General features: G+C 42.7%; 1 protein-coding gene across 8 annotated transcripts in view; it reads right to left on the bottom strand.

The window, feature by feature from the left end:
• Positions 1-12,464: 12,464 nt before the first annotated feature.
• Positions 12,465-23,259, bottom strand: part of acot7 (acyl-CoA thioesterase 7) — a 71,131-nt gene continuing 60,336 nt past the window's right edge. For all 8 annotated transcript variants that reach the window (XM_024400406.2, XM_024400409.2, XM_024400404.2 and 5 more), the window contains one exon: positions 12,465-12,908. In XM_024400406.2, coding sequence (XP_024256174.1) covers positions 12,810-12,908 — 99 coding nt within the window. In that variant the 3' untranslated portion in view covers positions 12,465-12,809. The remainder of the gene's footprint in view (positions 12,909-23,259) is intronic.

Here is a 23,259-nt window from a genome sequence, read left to right as displayed (position 1 = left end):
TTGCGCCGCTGGATGGATGTGGCATGCTTAGTTCCCTGTGGCAGTGGGAGTAAACCGCAATAATAAGAAATAATTTATTGGGACAATATCATTTTCTTGGTTGTCGTCTCCTCTGTGCTTAGCCTATATTTGTAACATCTATACAATACATTATTGATGCGTAATTTCAACTACCCACTTTTTTTCTTTCCCCTGGTTGAATATGATTATTTGACTGGGAGGAGAAAAGACTCTAAGATCTATTTTGATCCAGATGTCATTTCAAAAACATTATCTATACTGAACAAAAATACAAACGCAACATGCAATTTCAAACATTTTACCGAGTTCATATAAGGAAATCAGTCAATTGAAATGAATTCATTAGGCCCTAATCTATGGATTTCACATGACTATGGAATACAGATATGCATCTGTTGGTCACAGATATCTTAAAAAAGGCATGACAATGGGCCTCAAGATCTCATCACAGTATCTCTGTGCATTCAAATTGCCATCGATAAATGCAATTGTGTTCGTTGTCCGTAGTTTATGCCTGCCCATACCATAACCCCCCGCCACCATGGGGCACTCTGTTCACAACATTAACATCCGCAAACCGCTTTCCCACACGATGCCATTCACGTGGCCTGCGGTTGTGAGGCCGGTTTGATGTACTGACAGATTCTCTTAAACAATGTTGGAGGAGGCTTATGTTAGAGAAATTAACATAAAATTATCTGGCAACAGCTCGGGTAGACATTCATGCCGTTAGCATGGCAATTGCATGCTCCTTCAAAACTTGAGACATCTGTGGCATAACTGCACATTTGAGAGTGGCCTTTCATTTTACCAAGCACAAAGTGCACTTGTGTAATGATCATGTTGTTTAATCAGCTTCCTGATTTGCCACACCTGTCAGATGGCAAAGGAGAAATGCTTACTAGCAGGGATGTATACACATTTGTGCACAACATTTGAGAGAAATGTGCTTTTTGTGTGTATGAAACATTTATAGGATCTTTTATTTCAGCTCATGAAACATGGGACCAACACTTTACATGTTGCATTTATATTTTTGTTCAGTGTACATTGTAATGCTGGAGAACACAAGTTGACCCGGATGCTACATTTTATGCATGTGTGGTTGCACCGGCAGTGAAATGTATTTTCGTCAAATTGAAGCTATACTGGACAAGACTTTGCATCGATTAGCTGAGTAACGACGTGAATTATGAATATACTATATCCTAGTATATCGTAGCGCAAATGGATACGAAATTAATTCTTTTCAGCTTGAGGGACTTGGGATATCCTTCCGCCTGGCGAGATATAAATATGAGAGTAATTCCGTACCATGGGTGTGATGCGCATGCCCCTATAAATACCTGGGCGCATAGCGTTACTTCCTCTTTTCTTCCCTCGGCTACACAGTAGAGTGAGAAGTGGATGAAGACTCTGTAGATTAGTTTTTGTTGAGTGTGTAGAGTATACTCTATTCTGGGAAGAGCTTAACCCTCCCAGGAGTGCTCTGCAGTGTTTTGTCGTCAGTTAGGATTTTTCCTACAGGTCGACACCGTGCTACGAAGTAGAGTGAACGGGTTGGGCCAACCTGTTCACGGCACTAGGCTCAGTTGTTTTGTCTGTCCGCATGTTAGCCTCCTGGCTAATTGCGTTACCTGTTGCTTGTTAGCTTCAGCTGGGAGCTAGTCTCTTCTCTGGAGATTGAGGCTGGGTACCGCACCTACCCAGGATAGGGGAAACTCTGTGTGTTATCTAGCTCTAGCTAAACACAGTTGCTCTCCAGAAGTAGGACTGATGATTGCTGAGTCGCACCTTAATTTCCAGGCTTCGCATCCTAGCTAGCATACTCTCTTGCTGGCTTGAGCTGCAGGTGTTGCATTTAGAGCATGTGCGCCTCCGTAATCTCGCAAGAGTTGGCCAGTCTGTTCTCAGGACATCACCTCGCACAGTCTGTTACTGTGTCAGTTGAGTTTGGCTCCTCACATCCATACATTTTGGACATTGTGAGTGGAATTTCTCAAATGTATTCTGATATCCATAGAACATATTATTACTTAATTCACATATTTCCCTCAGAGCAGAACTACTTTAAGACTATTATCTGGTCTATAAGACACATCTGTATTTCTGCTTATGTCTAGACGAGGAGAAGATTATCCATGCCATAATTTTGCAATAAATGCAATGCTGGCTTGCATGTTTTGTGCTACTCTTGGCCGACGCCTATGTGATGCACGATTAGCTATGATGAAGGAGACAAACGCTAGAGGCTCCAGGAGCAGTCTCAAGCATAACAACCCTCCCCAGCGGTGGGCCCTCCCACCAAGCAGTCCAAGAAGGACAGGGGACCTACTCTGGATGAGTTGGAGGCCCAGGCAGCCTCTCTGTTTTGCTCTCTCTGCCCGACAGGATCCGTTGAAGACTTAAGAGGATCCTGATGCTATCTCCATCCTTGCTGGTAATGACCTAGACTAAGGATAGGCCACCTCAGTCATCCTGATGGGTGTGGCCCCGGTATCGGCCTCTTCCCCCAAGCCCATCGGGAAAAGTGGTAGGAGCTTGTGGAGTGCCCCTGGGAGCTGGATACAGTCCTACAGGGGTACAAACTCCAGTCCCAATGCCGGCCACCATCATTCAGTGGGGTTTGGTCAACTCAGCAGCCGACTCCTTGAAAAGAGAAGCTCTCCAACTGGAGATTGCCTCCCTGCTGGAGAAGAATGCAATCAGACAACTCGAACCATCAGAACAGCACAGTGAGTTCTATGGAGTATATTTCCTAGTCCCCAAGGAAGATGCTGGTTTCACCCCGTCCTGGACTTGAGGCCTCTCAACCATCCCGCATCCTACAGGCTATCAACCCAGGCCAGTGGTTCACCACTCTCTACCTAAAAGAGGCCTACTTCCACGTACCGATCCACCCGGCTCACAGGAAGTTCCTGCGCTTTGCATTCAACGGCATTGAATACAAAGTGGGCCTTCTACACCTGCAGAGGTGGTTCAATGCTCAGGGTTTACATTCCAAGGAACAAAGGTATTGTCACCTGACTGTATCTAAGGAATGTGCAAGAGCACTGGCAAGGTGGCGATCCCTGAAATTCCTTCCAGGCAGGAAACGCTTGGGCAGAGTCCATCGGAGGGAACTGGTTCAAACAGACGCCTCCTTGTCAGGCTGTGGAGCAGCATTGAGGGGGAGGGCAGCCAGCAGGACATGGAGCCCTAGCTGGTCCAAACTCCACATGAACACTCCAACTAGCTCTGCTAAATTTTCTCCCAAACATAAACCACCAGGGGGGTCTGGGTTCCATCTGCCTACACCAGATGGCACATACCCTTCTGCTGTGGTTACAGAAGAATCTGGCCTCACTAAGAGCTGTACACCTCCCAGGGATCCTGAACACTGCAGTGGACATGCTGTCCAGGGAAGGTCCTCCGGAAGGCGAGTGACTACTACATCCCCGAATAGTGAGTCGCATGTAGGGACTATTTGGGGAAGCGGAGTTGGATCTGTCTGCCTCAGAGAGGAACACACAGTGCCCCCTCTGGTTCTCGATAACCAACCCCCCCCGAGTGTCCGAGGAAGAGACTATACGCCTTCCCCTCCAATCCCGCTGATTCCAGCGACTCTGGACAGAATCGGGAAAGCGGGCCACCAGGACCTTCTGATTGCCCCGAGATTGCCGAGATGCCACTGGGTCAGCACAATACTGTCAATCCTAGCAGGGAGAGCATGGGAACTACTGTACCTTGGAGACCGGACCTATTGTCACAGGCGGAGGGCACATTGTGGCATCTGAAACTCTCCCTCCTACAGCTGCGGGCCTGGCCCGCTGAACAGCAAAAATGGTCTGGTTTAGATCTTGAACCCTCTGTAGTTAACATCTTACAGAGTGCCAGGGCCCCGTGCACCACATCAACCTATGACACAAGGTCGAGCGTGTTCTGCCAGTGGTGTGGGGAGCAGGGGGTTGCTCCATAATCTTGCGGCATAAAAACTGTGCTCCTGTTCTTGAGATCTTTGTTCGATGCTGGCAGGGCTGCATCCACACTTAAGGTATACACAGCAGCCATTTCAGCATGTCATGATAAAGAGCAGGATGGTCCACTTGGCAGCCATCCGCTCATGGCAATATTTCTTTAGGGAGTCCGTAGATTACACCCCTCAAGAGCCCCCTCAGTTCCCAAATGAGATTTGGATCTGATTCTGGAGTACTATCTAGACCTCCCTTTGAACCGTTAGACGCTATAGACTTGAAACATCTCTCTCTTAAGACTGTGTTTCTGGTGGCCATCGCCTCTACCGAGAGGGTTGGCGAGCTCCATGCTTTATCTGTTAGTAATGGATGTTATCGCCTGGGCCCGGGTAAGGCGAGCGTTATTTTGCGGCCTAATCCTGCCTTCCTACCAATGGTCCTGCCCCCCGGTCACGACAACAGGGGATTTGTGCTAACAGCATTGTCCACCTCCATGCCCCACTCATGATGTTGATGTACGTGCTCTGTGTCTTGTGAGATCCCTAAACACATACGTGGAGCGGACGTTGGAATACAGGGTAAGCCTCTCTCAAACCAACGGTTGTCAACGGTTGTCACATTGGATTGTTCACACTATCCTGCAAGCATGTAGCCTAGCTGGCCACCCAGTGCCATCCTCTATTGTAGCACACCACTAGGGGAGTTGCCACGCCCTGGGCACTGCTTAAGGAAGTCCCCCTCTCTGACATACAGTATGTGCGGCTGCTAGCTGGGCGCCCACCAGTACCTATGCAAGTTCTTACCAGGAGAATGTGGTTGACCCTCACGGTGTGAGCTCAGCTGTGCTTGGTGCTGTATCGGACACTTATGGTAATGTGTGCTGCTCTAGGCAGTGACCTACGCAAACCGACTTACTCTGGTATTGTCATCCTATTGCGTGACTAGCATAGTCTCTCAAGCGAAATAGAACAAAGTTTACTCATGTAACCACGGTTCTATGAGCTAGGGACAATGCTAGTCCAGATGTCGGTAACCTTGTATCCTCGTGAAGTGTCTTGAGGAAGTGATGCCACGTGCGGGGGGCTCACGCATCACACCCATGGCACAGAATTACTCTGATGTTAATATCTCGACTCATCCTGCCGCCACTCATTGAGTGACACGCATAGTCCTTAGCTCATAGAACCATTACACCCTCATATTTATCAATAGTTTTTTGTCCTCAGCCACTTGTTCTCCAATAATATTATTTATGCTTCTTCTCGTGGTCCCTTTTCGCTGACATTATTGCACTTGTTACGTGACACATAAGACTTCTTTCCTGGTGGTTCTGCATGAATGGGTTTCCCTCCTTGGGGCTCAGATTGTAGGCTAGTGAGAAATACTAATAAACATAGCTACATGACAACCATGAGAACAGAGATTAAATAGTTGGGCAGCATTATACAAATCAAGTGAAGTTATGTCATCCTTGGCAGAGAATATCCTTTTTCCATCTCAAAGTGAGCTGCACAATGTACTGCAGTGCATACAGGGCCTGACATCTTTTTGTGGGCCCGTTATGCATTTCAACTGATGTCCAACCTGCGATGTGCAGTATGCACTGTAGGCTACTTGAAGACTGAAGGTGAGGCTACATCTTCCAGCTAAGAGGTAACCATGCTGGAAAGCACAATCTGGAAATAAAATATTCTATAGTGTGAATCAGGCAAGCGGATCTCTACTCACCTTTATAATTATTTTATTTCATTTTATTTTATTATTTTCTAGGGGGTGAGACAATGTCCTATGCAACAAATTGGACAGTGTTACCTAGTGTTGATTTTTCAGTGTAACATTTCTGGTGTTGATTCAGAGTTACAAATGAACTTTGTAAGTGTTAAATTAACACTCATTGGTGTAAGAGAACCCCAGTGTTGGTGTTAATAACCAGAGTTGGAACAACACATTATCATGTTTCCCAGCATGCTCAAATGTAGGTTGATTTTTACAATTGTTTGTTTCAATGTAAATGTTTTTGCATTTACATTGATGAATTAGTCTTATGCTACTGAAATATAAATAACATGAACTTTTCTAAACTAATCCAATCTCTTACTTGGACTTATTACACCCATTACTGAAATGGTTGTTCCAGTTTAAATGCTTTAGGTAGTCTCATATCTTAGTCTTGTCAACGCTGGAAGTCATTCTGAATGTAGGTTGTGGGTGAATAAAAACTCCAAATGTTGGATATCTCCACTCTGGATTCCAATAGAAATTACACATCACTTTGCAAGCCAGCATAATGTGTACATTCTGATTGTGTTTAGAAAAGTCATTTTTATGTTACATATTCAATTAGAATCTCACTTGGTGAAGGCCACAGGATTGAAAATGAACGAATGCAACAACCATGTCTTTGTCACTAACAAATGCAGTCATGAGTGGTAACTCACAATTCACTTGAAAGGCAAGGTGTACTGGAAAATATGCAAATAAGGCTTTACACTAAGCAAATTATTAATTTAACATTGAAAAGTGTGGACCCATAGACACGTTTAAAGGAAAACTCCACCCCAAAACAATCTTTTGGTATGTAACTATATCATCTTATATTGTGTTTCCAAGATAGCTCATGAAAAAGGATTTGGGACCTTATTTTGAGGGCCTCTACATTAGGCCTACAATCCGATCTGAAAGACCATGCAAACATGCATTCAACATCAAATATAACATTTCAAATGTTATCCCACCCATACACCACAATTAGCAACAAGGTCACGGGAGGCAACCTATAGCCATTGCATGCATTGCCTTACATGTATTGTCTCAATACCGTTCTGGTGTCCATAGCAATGCATTGTGTTAGGTGATTGTGGGCTCCACGTGACATGCTTGTAAGGAGTAGCATTAATGAGCATCTGTACTGTAACAACATATCAGGATGGAAATATTCCATTAATTGAGCACCCCAAGCCACTTCAGATGAGCTGAGTAACTATTTGGCTGCGTGTAACATCCATACCAAATATTCATCATTCTGAGATCATTCCCACGCCGGAGGATATTCAAAGTGAAAGAAAAAAACTAATAATGTAGTACTACAGTGTGTGTGTGTGTGTGTGTGTGTGTGTGTGTGTGTGTGTGTGTGTGTGTGTGTGTGTGTGTGTGTGTGTGTGTGTGTGTGTGTGTGTGTGTGTGTGCGTGTGTTTGTGTGTGTGTGTGTGTGTGTGTGTGTGTGTGTGTGTGTGGTCTTGTTCTTCTATCCTCGAGGGGACCTGAAATCCTCCAAAGTCCTCGTGGGGACATTTCCCACGTCTCCACGAGAAAAAAAGGCTATTTTAAGTTTAGGGGTTAGATTTACGGTTAGGATTATAATTAGAGTCTGAGTTAAGGATTATGGGTTAAGATTACGGTTAAGGCTAGGGAAGATTTGGAATGGAAATCAATTTTAGGTCAATTCTCAATCAATTCTTCATTGTGGCTTAACAAACTGGCATCCCAGCATCCCATCTATCCATAGTAGTAGATACTATTGATTTAATATAAGGAGACCAGTGAGCTTTGATCACTGGATGAGCACACTACAAGGGTATCACAGGTCATGTATGAGAATAGAGAGAGAGAGAGATGGAGAGATAGTGAGAGAGGGATAGAAAGAGAGATGGAGGGATAGCGATAGAGATGGAGAGAGATAGGGAGAAAGACAGAGCAGGGCCCTTTCCTGTGTGACGCTTCGTGACCTGGAAGTAAAGTGACAGAAGGCATCCCCGCCCACTGTGTCTGCAGGGCAACACAGGGCTGCCCGTCTCCCACCTCCTGTGTGAGCTCAGCCAACCTCCCTCAGCAGTCCTACTGTACACACCAGCATTGAATACTTTGGGAACACATTTGAAGGCCTGCTTATTAAGTTCAGAGGTCAGTAGAAGCAATAACAATAACAACACAAATCTACATGACTTCAGGTCGAATCTAAACTAGTCTGTGCTTGTGTTTGTGAAGACATTTTTCAGTTTCTGGCAGCAAAGAATTCTTAAAGCATGACCCTTTAAGCAGCCGTACACTCACTACCCTGCTGACAAAACTTGCATAGAGCAGCATAGCTTGGTCCAGCATAGGTGCTGGTGTTGCTGGGGACCAGCCTTCACTGTGTTGTCGTGGTGACCAGGCTTCGCTGTGCTTTATTGTTGACCTGCCTTTGCTGTGTTTTCGTGGTCCCTTCGCTGCGTTTTTGTGGTGACCAGCCCTCGCTGTGCTTTGCTGTTGACCAGCATAAGCTGATCCCCAGCAAAACCAGCATCAAGTCACATCATGCTGGCTTGCAAAGTTATGTTTAATTCCTATTGGAATGCAGCCAGAGTGGGGATATCTAACAATTGGAACTTTATTTCACAGAAATATGCATTCAGAATGACTGCCAGGCTTAGAAAGGGAAATAAGTGTGACTTCTCAAACCATCTAAACTGGATCAACCATTTCAGTAACAGGTGCAATAAGTCCAACTAACAAATTGGATTAGTTTACACAAATGTATGTTATTTATCTTTGTGTACAACAAACAAAAAAGATAATGAAACAAACAATCCTAAAAATCAACTGCAATAGAGCATGCTGGGAAATATGATATTGCTTAACCAGCTAGTGTCTGACCATGCTAAATCAGCATGGACCAGCTTGGTCACCAGCATAAGCTGGTGTGTGTCCAAAAAACACTGAAGGCTGATCACCAGTGTCCAAAACACAGCAAAGGCTGATCATCAGTGTCCAAAACACAGAGAAGGCTGGTCACAAGTGTCCAAAACACAGTGAAGACTGATCACCAGTGTCCAAAACATAGTGAAGGCTGGTCACCAGCAAAACCTGCTAGACCATGCTGGTAAACCAGCATAACCAGCTAGACTATGCTAGTCAGACCAGCATCTGACCAGCACTGACCAGCATAGAGCAGAAAATACCAGCATGAAATGTATGCTGTTTTCTTTTCTTCAGCAAGGTGCATGGGATTGGTTCATTTAACTCACTTTTTCCAGTGGCAGCATTTCGTATTTCTAGGTTTGTGTTCTTCCTCTGGCTCTCAAAGAGTAGGCCAATATCCCCTTGTTATTTATCTTCTAGTTTATTTTTCTCCAACAGCAAGTTGCCTCTAACAGTATGCCTATGAGTAGACTTGGACTGTTGGCCACAGTATACAGCATGCCAGAGTTTTAACATTCAATAGCTTATTTGTTTTTACATGAACCTTGTGGATGTTAGCTAGATAGGCTGCATTTCTATTAATCTTTTAGCGGTTGTTTGGCCCTGCCATCAGTGAACACCTTAGTGATCGTGACTCTCCCCACTATGCACAGCGGGTGGAACCTATAAAACAGGCCGGGAGCCAGCGTTGATGAAACCAGATTGCTCTCTCTTTTTCTCTCTCTCTCCTCCGGATCGTTTATTCCCTCCATCCCTCCCTCCTAATGGGTTTCCTCCCGTCATTGTGGATAATTCGTCTTCCAAATAGCCTTGTCAGTCTCCACATTGGGTAAGAGCGCGAGGCGGCCGCAAACCCCCTAAGGCTGGGATGTTGGGAACACGTCCGGGGCCGTACGAAGGAGGAGGAGGAAACGACCTGAGACACAGTCTTTATGAAACAGGTTAGGCTATAGAATATAGATACACTCCGCAAAGGAGCAGTGGTGTCATGTACTTAAGTAAAAATACTTTAAAGTACTACTTAAGTCGTTTTTTGTGGTATCTGTACTTTAACATTTTACTTCACTACATTCCTAAATAAAATAATGTACATTTTCCTTGACACCCAAATGTACTCGTTACACTTATCAAGAGAACATCCCTGGTCATCCCTAATGCCTCTGATCTGGTAGACTCATTAAACACAAGTGCTTCGTTTGTAAATGATGTCTTGAGTGTTGGAGTGTGCCACTGGTTATCCGTCAATAAAAAAATACAAATAAATTGTGCCGTCTGGTTTGCTTTAATATAAAGAATTTGAAATGATTTATACTTTTACTTTTGATACTTAAATACATTTGAGCAATTCCATTTACTTTTGATACTTAACTATATTTAAAAACAAATACTTTTAGACTTTTACTCAAGTAGTATTTTACTGGGTGACTTTCACTTTTACTTGAGTCATTTTCTATTAGGGTATCTTTACTTTTACTCAAGTATGACAATTGAGTACTTTTTCCACCACTGCAAAGGAGTGCCAGTATGCATCTTATTTGTATTGTTGGGAGTGAGGATGGACAGTGAGATATACTCACAAGACGAAGTAGTTGAAGTAGTTAATAGAAGGCGTGTACTCAATGCGTTTCAGTACATTGAAAGTTGCTCATTACTACTTTAAACGGAACTGTCTCAGTAAATAAAGCATTTTTAAAAATTCAATAATCAAAATGATACTAGTTTGCTCTCCACTATCTGGTTAAGGAGTTGCAGGCCTGGTTGTGTGTATAGCCTACGTGGTATATTAGCAGTGTTATTGAACAGGCCAAATACTTTCCCCCCATCTGAGATAAAACTCTGTCTACAACCCCCTTTCCTCTCCTCATATACCCTCTTCCTACTCTATCCTTCATTAAGGATAAAAAATAAAATGCCCCCCCCCCTAATTTCATTTTCAATGGGAAAATTAAAAGCACACAGCTGTGAAGACAATATCCTTCGGGAGTCCAATGACACACTGTCTTGCTGTGTAACCTTACGCTTGTTTAAATAGTAGGAAATACTATCTCAAACAGCCATATAGATACAATCCCAAAATGGGAAAACTATACTACTGTACTTTTGATGGCTTTAAGCAGTGGTTAACAACCTTGGCTCATGTTTGTTATACATTTTCTTGATTTAGATGGTGTCTCCTATTAGTTGCATCTTTACCGTAGCAGGCAGGTGACTAGGTGAAAGGAAATCTAAGACCAGGGACTTCATCTTCTGAATGTAGAGTTGCCTCGGGATCCCCATTTGGATATTTGAATAGCTGTTGATCTATGTTCATTTAGCTAGGGATGTTGGTTGGTCCCGGAGGCAACAATCTACGTGCCAGAGGTCTGTCGTGTTGCATGGAAACACACACACACATGAATGCATGCACACACACACACACACACACACACACACACACACACACACACACACACACACACACACACACACACACACACACACACACACACACACACACACACACAGGCTAAAATGTCGTACAGTCCTATCAACACATCAGGCAACTGGAGAATCCCTGCATCTATCGAGAGAGTGAAAGAGAGAGAAAGACAGAGAGAGAGAGAGAGAGAAAGACAGAGAGAAAGAGAGAGAGAGAAAGACAGAGAGAAAGAGAGAGAGAGAAAGACAGAGAGAGAGACAGAGAGAAAGACAGAGAGAAAGAGAGAGAGAGAAAGACAGAGAGAAAGAGAGAGAGAGAGAGAGAGAGAGAGAGAGAGAAAAAGGGAGAGATGAAGAGAAAGACCGTGAAACAGTGGAGAGCGAGAGTAGGGAGCCAGATTAAGGGTTGTTCCACCTCAAGAAGCACAAGAAAGAGGATTTTGACACCCGCCATCTCAGAGTGTGCTGAAATTGTTTCTGTAGTTAAAAACAAATAAGATTGTCATTCCTGAAACATTATTTTGTTGAAATATAATTGGATCTTTGGACCATAATGAATTGCTTTTATGCACAACTGGCTTGACCACACAATTTATTTTCATCATGAGCAAAAGCTATTGGCTTTCTACCTAAAGTGGCAAAGAAAATATTGTGATCCATTTAATTGAGACCAGCAAAATTAATATAAGGGTGTGGCAGCAGCAGGAACAGCAGCACCTAGTGGACAAAACCTGTTACTTTCAAACAAATGTATGAAAAAGAATGCAAAGAGACTTCAATGGCAGATTTCGCTGAATAGGGGAAAAAAATATCAGATTCACAGGTTATATGGGATGAAGAAGCAATACTCCAAGCCACAGCTCCATACTACTGGTCAGACATAGAAAACGGATACTGTAAACTGGTTGTTGGGGTGGGATTGGCGTGGGGTGTGTGGGGGTCCGTGGGTGGCTTTTTACCATTTTATTGGATTCCTCATGTCTTACTCAATGGTAGAAAGAAGTTTGCTCCAAATCGGATGTTGTGTACTATAATTATTGGATATTATATGAATCCTATCATTAAAAAGGGCCAATTTGGTTGCAATAAGTTAGCTTAATTAGCTCAAATAAAAATGCAACAAAATAATGTTGCAAGGAACGCTAATGTTATCTGTTTCTAACTACCAAAACGATTCCTGAACAATCTGAGATGGTGGGTGTCATGTCTTGCTGAAATGACAAGAGAGCGAGTGAGTGAGAGAGGGAAGGAGCAGTCACAGCCCCCGAGCCAAGGACTGATTTCTATGTGAACGACAGAATGCATAAAATATGTTTAGTGGATGCCCTCTCAGCCAAGGCAAGCCCGGGCCTAGGACATCAGTGAGCAAGCAAAGGACAGACAGAAACCTCTGGCTACCATGTACAGTATTTATTTACTTTTAATTTATTTATCAATGCATATACAGACCCAGAACTTTGCACACAGACTGATCGTCGATAGCCTTCTTAAATAAAAATCTTTGACGATAAAATAAAGATACATATGTATCTCCTTTCTTTTACATACACATATAGACACTTTGGTGTGCAGCAATGAAACGTACATTAAAAAGTCAAGAAGAGTATGATGAATTTTTTCAAGTCATACATTTTTTCAAGTCAGACCCCATCTATTTTAATTTTAGGTTTAGTAATAAGATAGGGAAGTTTTCCATCTAAGTGCTGTGGGTTGGATGATGGAGTATTCCGGGTTGTGGTGTCATTGTTGGCGCTCCTTGTCTGCCAGTCTCTTTGCCTTATTCTGGAGATATCGCATTTTGCCATCCTCAAAACGCTTCTGCTCCCCATCTCCTTCAAGCTGTGGAAAGAGAAAGGCGGACATTTTTAGTACAGTTTCACCCAGCTCAACATACACTTACACACACCGTGTCTTTGAGCCCCATCCACACTCACTTCTGTCAAGTCTTTTACACCCCTGTCGACACTATTGTTGCGTGGGACTATTTTCTTCAGCCGCGCTGCACTTGGCTGCATCATGGGAAGACTTGGTCGCTGGCTGCACAGTGTTAATGAAGCTGCCTGGCAACCTCATGACAACCTCACGACTAACACAACAATTACAGCAGTGTCAAATATCCTTACATGGTACTGTTTCATCGCTAGGATGTTGCTTCCATCCACTCACAGTGTATAGTGACAGGGACACTATCAATATGTGTGTGTGTGTGTGACCTATTTCCCTGCATTCCCTGTCTGCTGTGAACATACACACCAACAAAACCCAAATCCTGTCACTTCACTCAGGCTGGTGCACAAGGCAAGCCAGGGTGACACATTGATGGATGGATGCACCCATCACACATGCCTCACTCGTACTGAAGCATATTTCCCCAAACATTTCTAGCATGAGTTCCACTGGAATATTGTGTGGCTCTGATGTTATGCTCACTACACATTGGAGCGATTTCAGTATCATTTCTGTGTGAAACTGAAGCAATTTCAGTTTGTATAAGCAAGTATAATATCTTCTAATAAGGCTGATAATATGTTGTCTCTCCATGTATCAAAATGTTCTCCCGAGTGGCGCAGCGGTCTAAGGCACTACATCTCAATACTAGAGGCATCACTACAGACCCTGGTTCGATTTCAGGCTGTATCACAACCGTCTGTAGTTGGAAGTCCCATAGGGTGGCGCACAATTGGCCCAGCGTCGTTAGGGTTTGGCCGGGGTAGGCCGTCATTGTAAATAAGAATGTGTTCTTAACTGACTTTCCTAGTTAAATAAAGGCTAAATAAAATATCAAGTCCACTGGTTGTGTAATGAGTGAGTAATGTTGAATAGAATGTGTGGGTTACTATAAAGTTCATAAAGGTGTTACAGAACGTTCATGTCAGGGGTTATAAACAGTTCTAATAATAAATCATCATGTTTCATCTGTAGGGTGCAAGTTCTGAATGCCTATACGCTGTGCACTTCTTTCAAATTGTATCACCTAACTGTTCATGTCATGACACATAGAATCTCACACTGCAAGCTCTGAATACAAAATCAATTAACAGCCTGAAACAACCAGTTGCAACCATGGCTGTTGGCACACACACGCGTGCACATAAACACACACACATAGACACACACAAACATACCGTGGGCAAAACTGTGCAATTTCCCATGACTCTGCATATTTGTGCACCTGTTGACAGATGGCATCTCAACCTTATGGCACACAGTGGATTCACCACATCCAGCTACAGGGTCCTTAGCAATGACAAACCCATCTTCACATAACTATTAATCAGCGGGTGGCGGTGGCCCAGTGGTCAAAGCCGCTGCCCTTGGAACTTAAGAATCAGGGTTCACATCACACAGGTTCAAAGCCGACCCATGGCTTTTATTGTACACTTCCTCCTCCTACTTATTCTGTCCCCTGTACTAACTGTCATATCCAATAGACAAGATATGGTCCGGTCCATAGAATGATTACTGACTCAGCTCCCAGGTACCTATCAAATTTAAATGTAAGTGTCTATCTGGTAAGAACACCTTTTGATATACCGGCGCTGTTGAGTGGAACAAACTACCACAGCAACTCAAAGCAACGCCGGCCGTAACTTCATTTAAAAAGAATGTCAAAAGCTGGCTAATGATCGAGCAATAGAAAACAACTGTTGATGTCTGTATACAATGCTCCAGGCTATGACAATGTCTTCCTGTTCTTTGTTTTGTTATGTGTTACACAGTACCAGTCAAAGGTTTGGACACACCCACTCATTCAAGGGTTTTTCTATATTTTTTACTATTTTCTACATTGTAGAATAATAGTGAAGACATCAAAACTATGACATAACACATATGGAATCAAGTTGTAACCGGACAAGTGTTAAACAAATCAAAATATATTATATATTTGAGATTCTTCAAAGTAGCCACCCTTTGCCTTGATGACAGCTTTGCACATTCTTGGCATTCTCTCAACCAGCTTAATGAATGGGATGCATTTAAATTAACAGGTATGCCTTGTTAAAAGTTAAGTTGTGGAATTTCTTTCCTTCTTAATGCGTTTGAGCCAATCAGTGTTGTGACAAGGTAGGGGTAGTATACAGAAGATAGCCCTATTTGGTAAAAGACCAAGTCTATATTATGGCAAGAACCGCTCAAATAAGCAAAGAGAAATGACAATCCATCATTACTTTCAGACATGAAGGTCAGTCAATCCGGAAAATGTCAAGAACCAACAATCACTATGATGAAACTGGCTTTCATGAGGACCGTCACAGGAAAGGAAGACCCAGAGTTAACTCTGCTGCAGAGGATAAGTTCATTAGAGTTACCAGCACCTCAGAAATTGCAGCCCAAATAAATGCTTCACAGACTTCAAGTAACAGACACATCTCAACATCAACTGTTCAGAGGAGACTGTGTGAATCAGGCCTTTGTCGTCGAATTGCTGCAAAGAAACCACTACTAAAGGACACCAATAATAAGAGACTTGCTTGGACCAAGAAACACGAGCAATGGACATTAGACCTGTGGAAATCTGTCCTTTTGGTCTGATGAGTCCAAATTTTTTATTTTTTATTCCAACCGTCGTGTCTTTGTGAGACGCAGAGTAGGTGAAAAGATTATCTCTGCATGTGTGGTTCCCACCATGAATGGAGGAGGTGTGATTGTTTGGGGGTGCTTTGCTTGTGGCTGTCTGTAATTTATTTAGAATTCAAGGTGCACTTAACCAGCATGGCTACCACAGCATTCTGCAGCAATACGCCATCCCATCTGGTTTGCACTTAGTGGTACCATATATATCATTTATTTTTTCAACAGGACAATGACCCAACACACCTCCAGGCTGTGTAAGGGCTATTTGACCAAGAAGGAGAGTGATGGAGTGCTGCATCAGATGACCTGGCCTCCATAATCACCCAACCTCAACCCAATTGAAATGGTTTGGGATGAGTTGGACCGCAGAGTGAAGGAAAAGCAGCCAACAAGTGGTCAGCATATGTGGGAACTCCTTCAAGCCTACTTCTGGGGCGGCAGCATAGCCTAGTGGTTAGAGCGTTGGATTAGTAACTGGAAGGTTTCAAGTTCAAACAAATCTGTCGTTCTGTCCCTGAACAGGCAGTTAACCCACTGTTCCTAGGCTGTCATTGAAAATAAGAATTTGTTCTTAACTGACTTGCATAGTTAAATAAAGGAAAAATAAAAAGACTGTTGGAAAAGCATTGCAGATGAAGATGGTTGAGAGAATGCCAAGAGTGTGCAAAGCTGTCATCAAAGGGTGGCTACTTTGAAGAATCTTTGTTTTAACACTGTTTTGGTTACTACTTGATTCAATATGTGTTATTTCATAGTTTTGATGTCTTCACTATTATTCTACAATAGTAAAAAATAAAGAAAAACACTTGAATGAGTGGGTGTGTCCAAACCTTTGACTGGTACTGTATAACACATAACAAAACAAAGAACAGGAAGACATTGTCATAGCCTGGAGCATTGTATACAGACATCAACAGTTGTTATCTATTGCTGTGAGTAGGTGTATCCAAACTTTTGACTGGTATTGTCCCGACCGTTGTATAAATAAGTGGACCAAGGCGCAGCGTGAGTAGAGTTCCACATTTTATTAATAGTGAAACTTCCAAAAACAACAAAGATAAAACGATCGTGCAATACTTATTTTCCACCATAATTTGCAAATAAATTCATTAAAAATCCTACAATGTGATTTTCTGGATTTTTTTCTTCTCATTTTGTCTGTCATAGTTGAAGTGTACCTATGATGAAACTTACAGGCCTCTCTCATCTTTTTAAGTGGGAGAACTTGCACAATTGGTGGCTGACTAAATACTTTTTTGCCCCACTGTAACAAGAGTGCTGAAACAGGCAACTACACATAGACAGAAGCGCACGGTGTCTCTGGGTTGTCTTTAAATCAGGGATAATATTGGTATTCTTAAAAAAAAACACTATTGGCAGCCATTGGTGGCCAACGTATTTTCTCCAGGTGATCTCTCGTTAAACCATATGAGCTGAAATCCCCCGCACAGCTGATCACAATTGAAACCATTACTGATCACTGTTCTACTGCTCTCTAAAGCTTTTATCTGTGTTAAATTCTACTCCTGCTTTCCTCCAAAATCTTTCAAGAGTTTTCAACCTCCAAAGGATTTTATTATCTCTGGTATAAATTAAACCTACTCATTGAGCCAGACTAATGTCACGTCCTGACCTTAGTTCCTTTTGTATGTCTCTATTTTAGTTTGGTCAGGGCGTGAGTTGGGGTGGGCAATCTATGTTTTGTTCTTGTGTTTAGATTTCTATGTGTTTGATCTGGTATGTTTCCCAATCAGAGGCAGCTGTCAATCGTTGTCTCTGATTGAGAACCATACTTAGGAAGCCTGTTTTCCCACTTGTTTGTGGGTGGTTATTTTCCGTTTCAGTGTTTTCACCATACGGGACTGTTTCGGTTTTTCCTTTATTCTCTTGTTCGTTTGTATTCAGTGTATTAAAGTTATCATGGACACGTACCACTCTGCATTTTGGTCTATTCCTTCTTCCACCAACGAAAATTGTTTCAACTAAGCATAGATTTAACCATTCGACAATCATTCTGTGCAACTGAAATCAAATATTTCCTAGTTTACCACGGCAAATCTACTGTGGCAATTTACCCTACACATTTAAGGAATGGAAAACTCATGTTGGTGTACTTACTTTTTAATTTACGCAATTAACATAATCCATAAATAGAAATGTGTCTTAACATTTGCATGTACCTACACTTCTAGGTTATTTCACACGACTACTGCACCACACACACTGCAAAGGTGAATCTGTATTGCAATAAAGAGGAAAACATGATCCTATATTAGCCAGCAGTTAGTGTAACATGGACATGGTGCATGTCTAAAGCACTCTCTACAACACTGAGGCCATCTGACAGCTAAAATAAACATTTGTCTTTGCCTCAGCTGTTTTTTCTTCCAAAGGATGACATCATGTGACCTTGAAGGAACTCCTTCCTGGGTCACTGGCTGTCCTGTTGCTCTGGGCATTGGATGAGTGTGTGTGGTGTGTGTGTGTGTGTGTATGTGGAGGGGGAGGGGAGGGGGGGCAGAGGGCACTAAATAGTTCCTGTCTTGAACAAATTGAATTAAGCTGAAGGGGCAGAGGCTGTGTAGTCAGAGAGACTGCATGGCACACAGCCCAGCTGATTAGGTACTAACAGTTAAGGCAGGGAGGACTTAGGGAATATAACAAACACAACCTTTTGTCAAGACGATGGCTCACCACACATACACATACACCTTGTCCTGTGTGGCTCAGTTGGTAAGTGCATAGCACGGGCAAAAAAGAGATTGTGGGTTCAATCCCCCAAGGCATCACATACACAAGCTAATAATGTATGAACTCACTCTACAGTAAGGTGTTTCTGATAAGAATGTCTGAGAAGTGGTATATCTTATACACCACATGCCTTCTTGTTATTTGTATTATCTTAAAGATGTTTGCATGCAGCGGAGGATACAACACTGCACTGTAATATCTCTACCCCTCGCTCTCTCTCCTCTCTCTTTCTCTCTCTCTCTCTCCCTCTACCCCTCTCTCTCTCACTTCCTCTACCTCTCTCTCTCTCTCTCCCTCTTCTCTTTCTCTCTCTCTTCCTCCCTCACTCTCTCGCGCTCCCTCTCTCTCTCTCTCTTGCTCTCTCTCTCCCTCTCTCTCTTGCTCTCTCTCTCCCTCTCTCTCCCTCGCTCCCTCTTTCTGGGTTTTATGTCTAATTACACACGTAAAGGACACTGCAGTTCACAACAGGTATAATGTGGCATTTTCTCTAATGGGAGAAGCCAATTAAAATCTAGATCTGACGGTTGTTAATGTACAAGGTAGCTCATAACAGTCAGTGTGAAATGTGTCTCGCTATTGTTTTGTCATCGGTGGGGAAATGATTATGGAGAGGATGGGAAACTGAGGTGTGAGTGTGTGTGAGACAGGGACAGAGAGAGAGAGAGAGAGAGTGTGTGTGTGTGTACATGTTAAACTTTGATTTGATTTGACATGCATCATCGTCCATGTGTGTGTGTGTGCATGTCTATGTGAGTGTGTGTGTGTGTGTGCATGTGTTTGTGCACCCATTGATGTGCATTTGCATAACTACATGAGACACGCCAGTGCTCGGCTAAATATCCTTTCTGTGTCTCTGCATCGTTTGGTATTCCCTCGGTGGCTTTGTCCTAATCACCAATGAAACGCTGCACCACCATCTCCTTCTATTGTTTAACCCCCCACACATGTAGATGTCACGATTAGAAAATTATTCAGTCACAACAATCCCCTTTATAACGTTCAAGAGGCATTTCCCATATTTTTCAGATTATATTCATCTGTTTTATGAACGCTTATGACGGACAGCAATCTGGTCTGGTAGTAAAAGGAGTGGTAAACTGCTAAATGAATGTTGATTGGCTGACAGCCGTTGTATATCACAGCGTATACCACGGGTATGACAAAACATTTATTTTTATTGCTCTAATTACGTTGGGAACCAGTTTATAATAGCAATAAGGCACCTCTAGGATTTGTGGTATATGGCCAATATACCACGGCTAAGGGCTGTATCCAGGCACTCCGCGTGGCGCCGTGCCTAAGAACAGCCCTTAGCCGTGGTATATTGGCCATATATCACACCCTCTCTGGCCTTATTGCTTAACTATATTCATGTTTTTATAGGACAGACCAAACCACTACTGTGTTGTGGTTTGTATCTTTGTTTAAGGCAATCAATACACACCAAGGTTAAATCAAATCAAAAATCAGATCTGGGTTCAAATATGATTTGAAATCATTTCAAATACAGTGCTTGAGTGAGCTTGCCTGGCTTAATGAAGGTCTGTTACACATATATTTCACACCTTCTCAGATTCTTTCATAAAATACCCCGACTTTTGAAAGAGAACAGGATTCTTTAACAACATCCCTGAATTTTAGACAGTGCTCTCCTCAGCTACGAACTCCAAATACAGGACTATTGTGGTCAGCCACAATATCTCCCCTTTGTCTTGTTTTTCCTTAACTGCCCACGTAGCTGCGCTCATTGAATTTCAATGGCTTCTCAAATCAGCCTCAATACACCATGTTCAGTCAGTTGGAAGCGCTAGACGCGCGGTTCCATTTTACTAGCGCTGCGGGACTTCTTCCCTCTCCCTCTAACTGACCGCTTTCAAATCAGTTTCCTTCCTTTCAGTTTCCACCCCCCCATCAAATCTGTTGCCTCTGAAGTCTCACTTGCAATAGCAAACAAAGAGAATGCTATTCACTGTGAAAAAGCTTATTGCATTGTCCCAAAACAACAATTTACAACAAAACAACAATTTACATACTAACCGAAAACAACTACATCGCATGATGCACAATTCAGTGGTCCACTCACCTCCCTTTTTTGCAGGACACAGCAATTTTTGTTTCAACAGTAGACTTTAAAAATGAGTTCACTACAATATACAGTTGAAGTCAGAAGTTTACGTACACCTTAGTCAAGTACATTTAAACTCCGTTTTTCACAATTCCTGACATTTAATCCTAGTACATATTCCCTGTCTTAGGTCAGTTAGGATCACCACTTTATTTTAAGAATGTGAAATGTCAGAATAATAGTAGAGAGAATGATTTATTTCAGCTGTTATTTCTTTCATCACATTCCCAGTGGGTCAGAAGTTTACGTACACTCAATTAGTATTTGGTAGGGTTGGATTCGACAGTTTGAACATTGAAATATTAAATAAATGATAGGAAAGAAGCATAGAATCAAAGGAGAAAGAGACTGGGCCTCTGTAGAAAGACAGATAGCTGTGGAATGTGTTGGAATGTGTTGGGGGACAGGAGCAGAGCAGGGGAGACAGTTGATACAGGGGAGACAGATGGACATCTGTGGATTAGATGAAGGAGGGGTTGAGGTCAGGGGGTGAGGACAGATTCCCTTAAGGGAGTAATAAGGGTTTGATGTTCTGTTACCCTCTTTCTGTTGAACCATAAGATGTAAGGACTGGGGAGAAGGCGTGTCTTAAGTAGGATGTATATAACTGTGATGAAGAGAAATGTTTTGGTGTCTAAATACAGCTGTACAGAACCTTTGGGAATAATTAAACTTGGTTAAAGCTTCTCTAGTGTCCGTGACTAATTTGTTCTGAAAAATAAGAACCTAACAGTAGCATTGCCTTTCAATTGTTTAAGTTTGGTCAAATGTTTCGGTTAGGCTTCCACAAGGTTCCCAAAATAAGTTGGGTGAATTGTGGCCCATTCCTCCTGACAGAGCTGGTGTAACTGAGTCAGGTTTGTAGGCCTCCTTGCTCGCACAAGCTTTTTCAGTTCTGCCCACAAATTTTCCATGGGATTGAGGTCAGGGCTTTGTGATGGCCACTCCAATACCGTGACTTTGTTGTCCTTAAGCCATTTTGCCACAACTTTGGAAGTATGCAACCAAGCTTTAACTTCCTGAATAATGTCTTGAGATGTTGCTTCAATATATCCACATAATTTTCCTCCCTCATGACCCCATCTATTTTGTGACGTGCACCAGTCCCTCCTGCAGCAAAGCACCCCACATGATGTTGGGATGGTACTTCGGCTTGCAAGCCTCCCCCTTTTTCCTTCAAACATAACGATGGTCATTATGGCCAAACAGTTCTATTTTTGTTTCATCAGACCAGAGGACATTTCTCCAGAAAGTACCTTCTTTGTCCCTATGTGCAGTTGCAAACCAAAGTCTGGCATTTTTATGGTGGTTTTGGAGCAGTGGCTTCCTCCTTGCTGAGCAGTCTTTCGGTACTTTTGTACCGGTTTCCTCTAGCATCTTCACAATGTCCTTTGCTGTTGTTCTGGGATTGATTTGCACTTTTCGCACCAAAGTAAGTTAATCTCTAGGAGACATAACGCGTCTCCTTCCTGAGCGGTATGACGGCTGCGTGGTCCCATGGTGTTTATACTTGCGTACTATTTTTTGTACCGGTGAACGTGGTACTTTCAGGCATTTGGAAATTGCTCCCAAGGATGAACCAGACTTGTGGAGGTCTACATTTTTTTTCTGAGGTCTTGGCTGATTTCTTTTGATTTTCGTATGATGTCAGGCAAAGAGGCACTGAGTTTAAAGGTAGGCCATGAAATACATCCACAGGTTCACCTCCAATTGGCTCAAATGATTTCAATTAGCCTATTTGTCACAAATCCCGTTTCCTGAGTCTGTTTTTTGCCTGTGTTCTGTCCTGGAGTGTTTTTTCCGGCGTCCTGGAACGCACCCTGTCTGGTTGCTGGGCAATGTAGCCAGTTGGGAGTTCTGATTACCCGCACCTGTATCCCATCAGCTATCTGCACACCTGGTCCTGATCATCATCTCTCCTCTTCATAAGCCTGGACCTGACATCCATTCCCTGCCAGATCGTTAGCCATGAACAGTATGTTGCGCCAGAGTATCAGCCTCAAGTTGGATAGAATTATTATTTTTTTATTTTTATAAACGTATTGCTTGCCTTAAACTTACCTCCGTTTGTTCTGTCTTCAGTTACTCACCCGGATCATTTACCCCATTCCCGCCTGGTCGTCGGAGGATTCCGCTACCCCATTGGATCCACCTATTTACTCCCATCAACTCACCACCGCTGCCCGCTACGCCACCTGGATATATCTACCCATTCACATTCACTTGTAAATAAATACTCACCTTCTTCCTACTCTCCTTGTCCTGGTCTGCTTCTGGGTTCGATTTTGAAAGAACGTGACACTATTAGAAGCTTCTAAAGCCATGACGTAATTTTCTGGAATTATCCAAGTTGTTTAAAGGCACAGTCCACTTAGTGTATGTAAACTTCTGACCCACTGGAATTGTGATACAGTGAATTATCAGTGAAATATTCTGTCTGTAAACAATTGTTGGAAAAATAACTTGTGTCATGCACAAAGTAAATGTCCTAACCGACTTGCCAAAACTATAGTTTGTTAACAAGAAATTTGGAGTGGTTGAAAAATGAGTTTTAATGATTCCAACCTAAGTGTATGTAAACTTCTGACTTCAACTGTATGTCGATGATATGAAATGGCTAGTCCTGTATGGGTAGCCATTACGTACCTGCTGTTGCTGGGTTTCAAGGTATATACTACTAATATAGGCTACTGTAGTGCCAGAGACAAAAAGGGGTATTTTACTGTAAGTGGTTTGTTG

The sequence above is a fragment of the Oncorhynchus tshawytscha genome, linkage group LG16, assembly GCF_018296145.1.
Source record: "Oncorhynchus tshawytscha isolate Ot180627B linkage group LG16, Otsh_v2.0, whole genome shotgun sequence".
Classification (NCBI taxonomy): Eukaryota; Metazoa; Chordata; class Actinopteri; order Salmoniformes; family Salmonidae; genus Oncorhynchus; species Oncorhynchus tshawytscha.
Note: the sequence above shows the minus strand (reverse complement) of the source record. Positions and strands in the feature narration are given on the sequence as shown.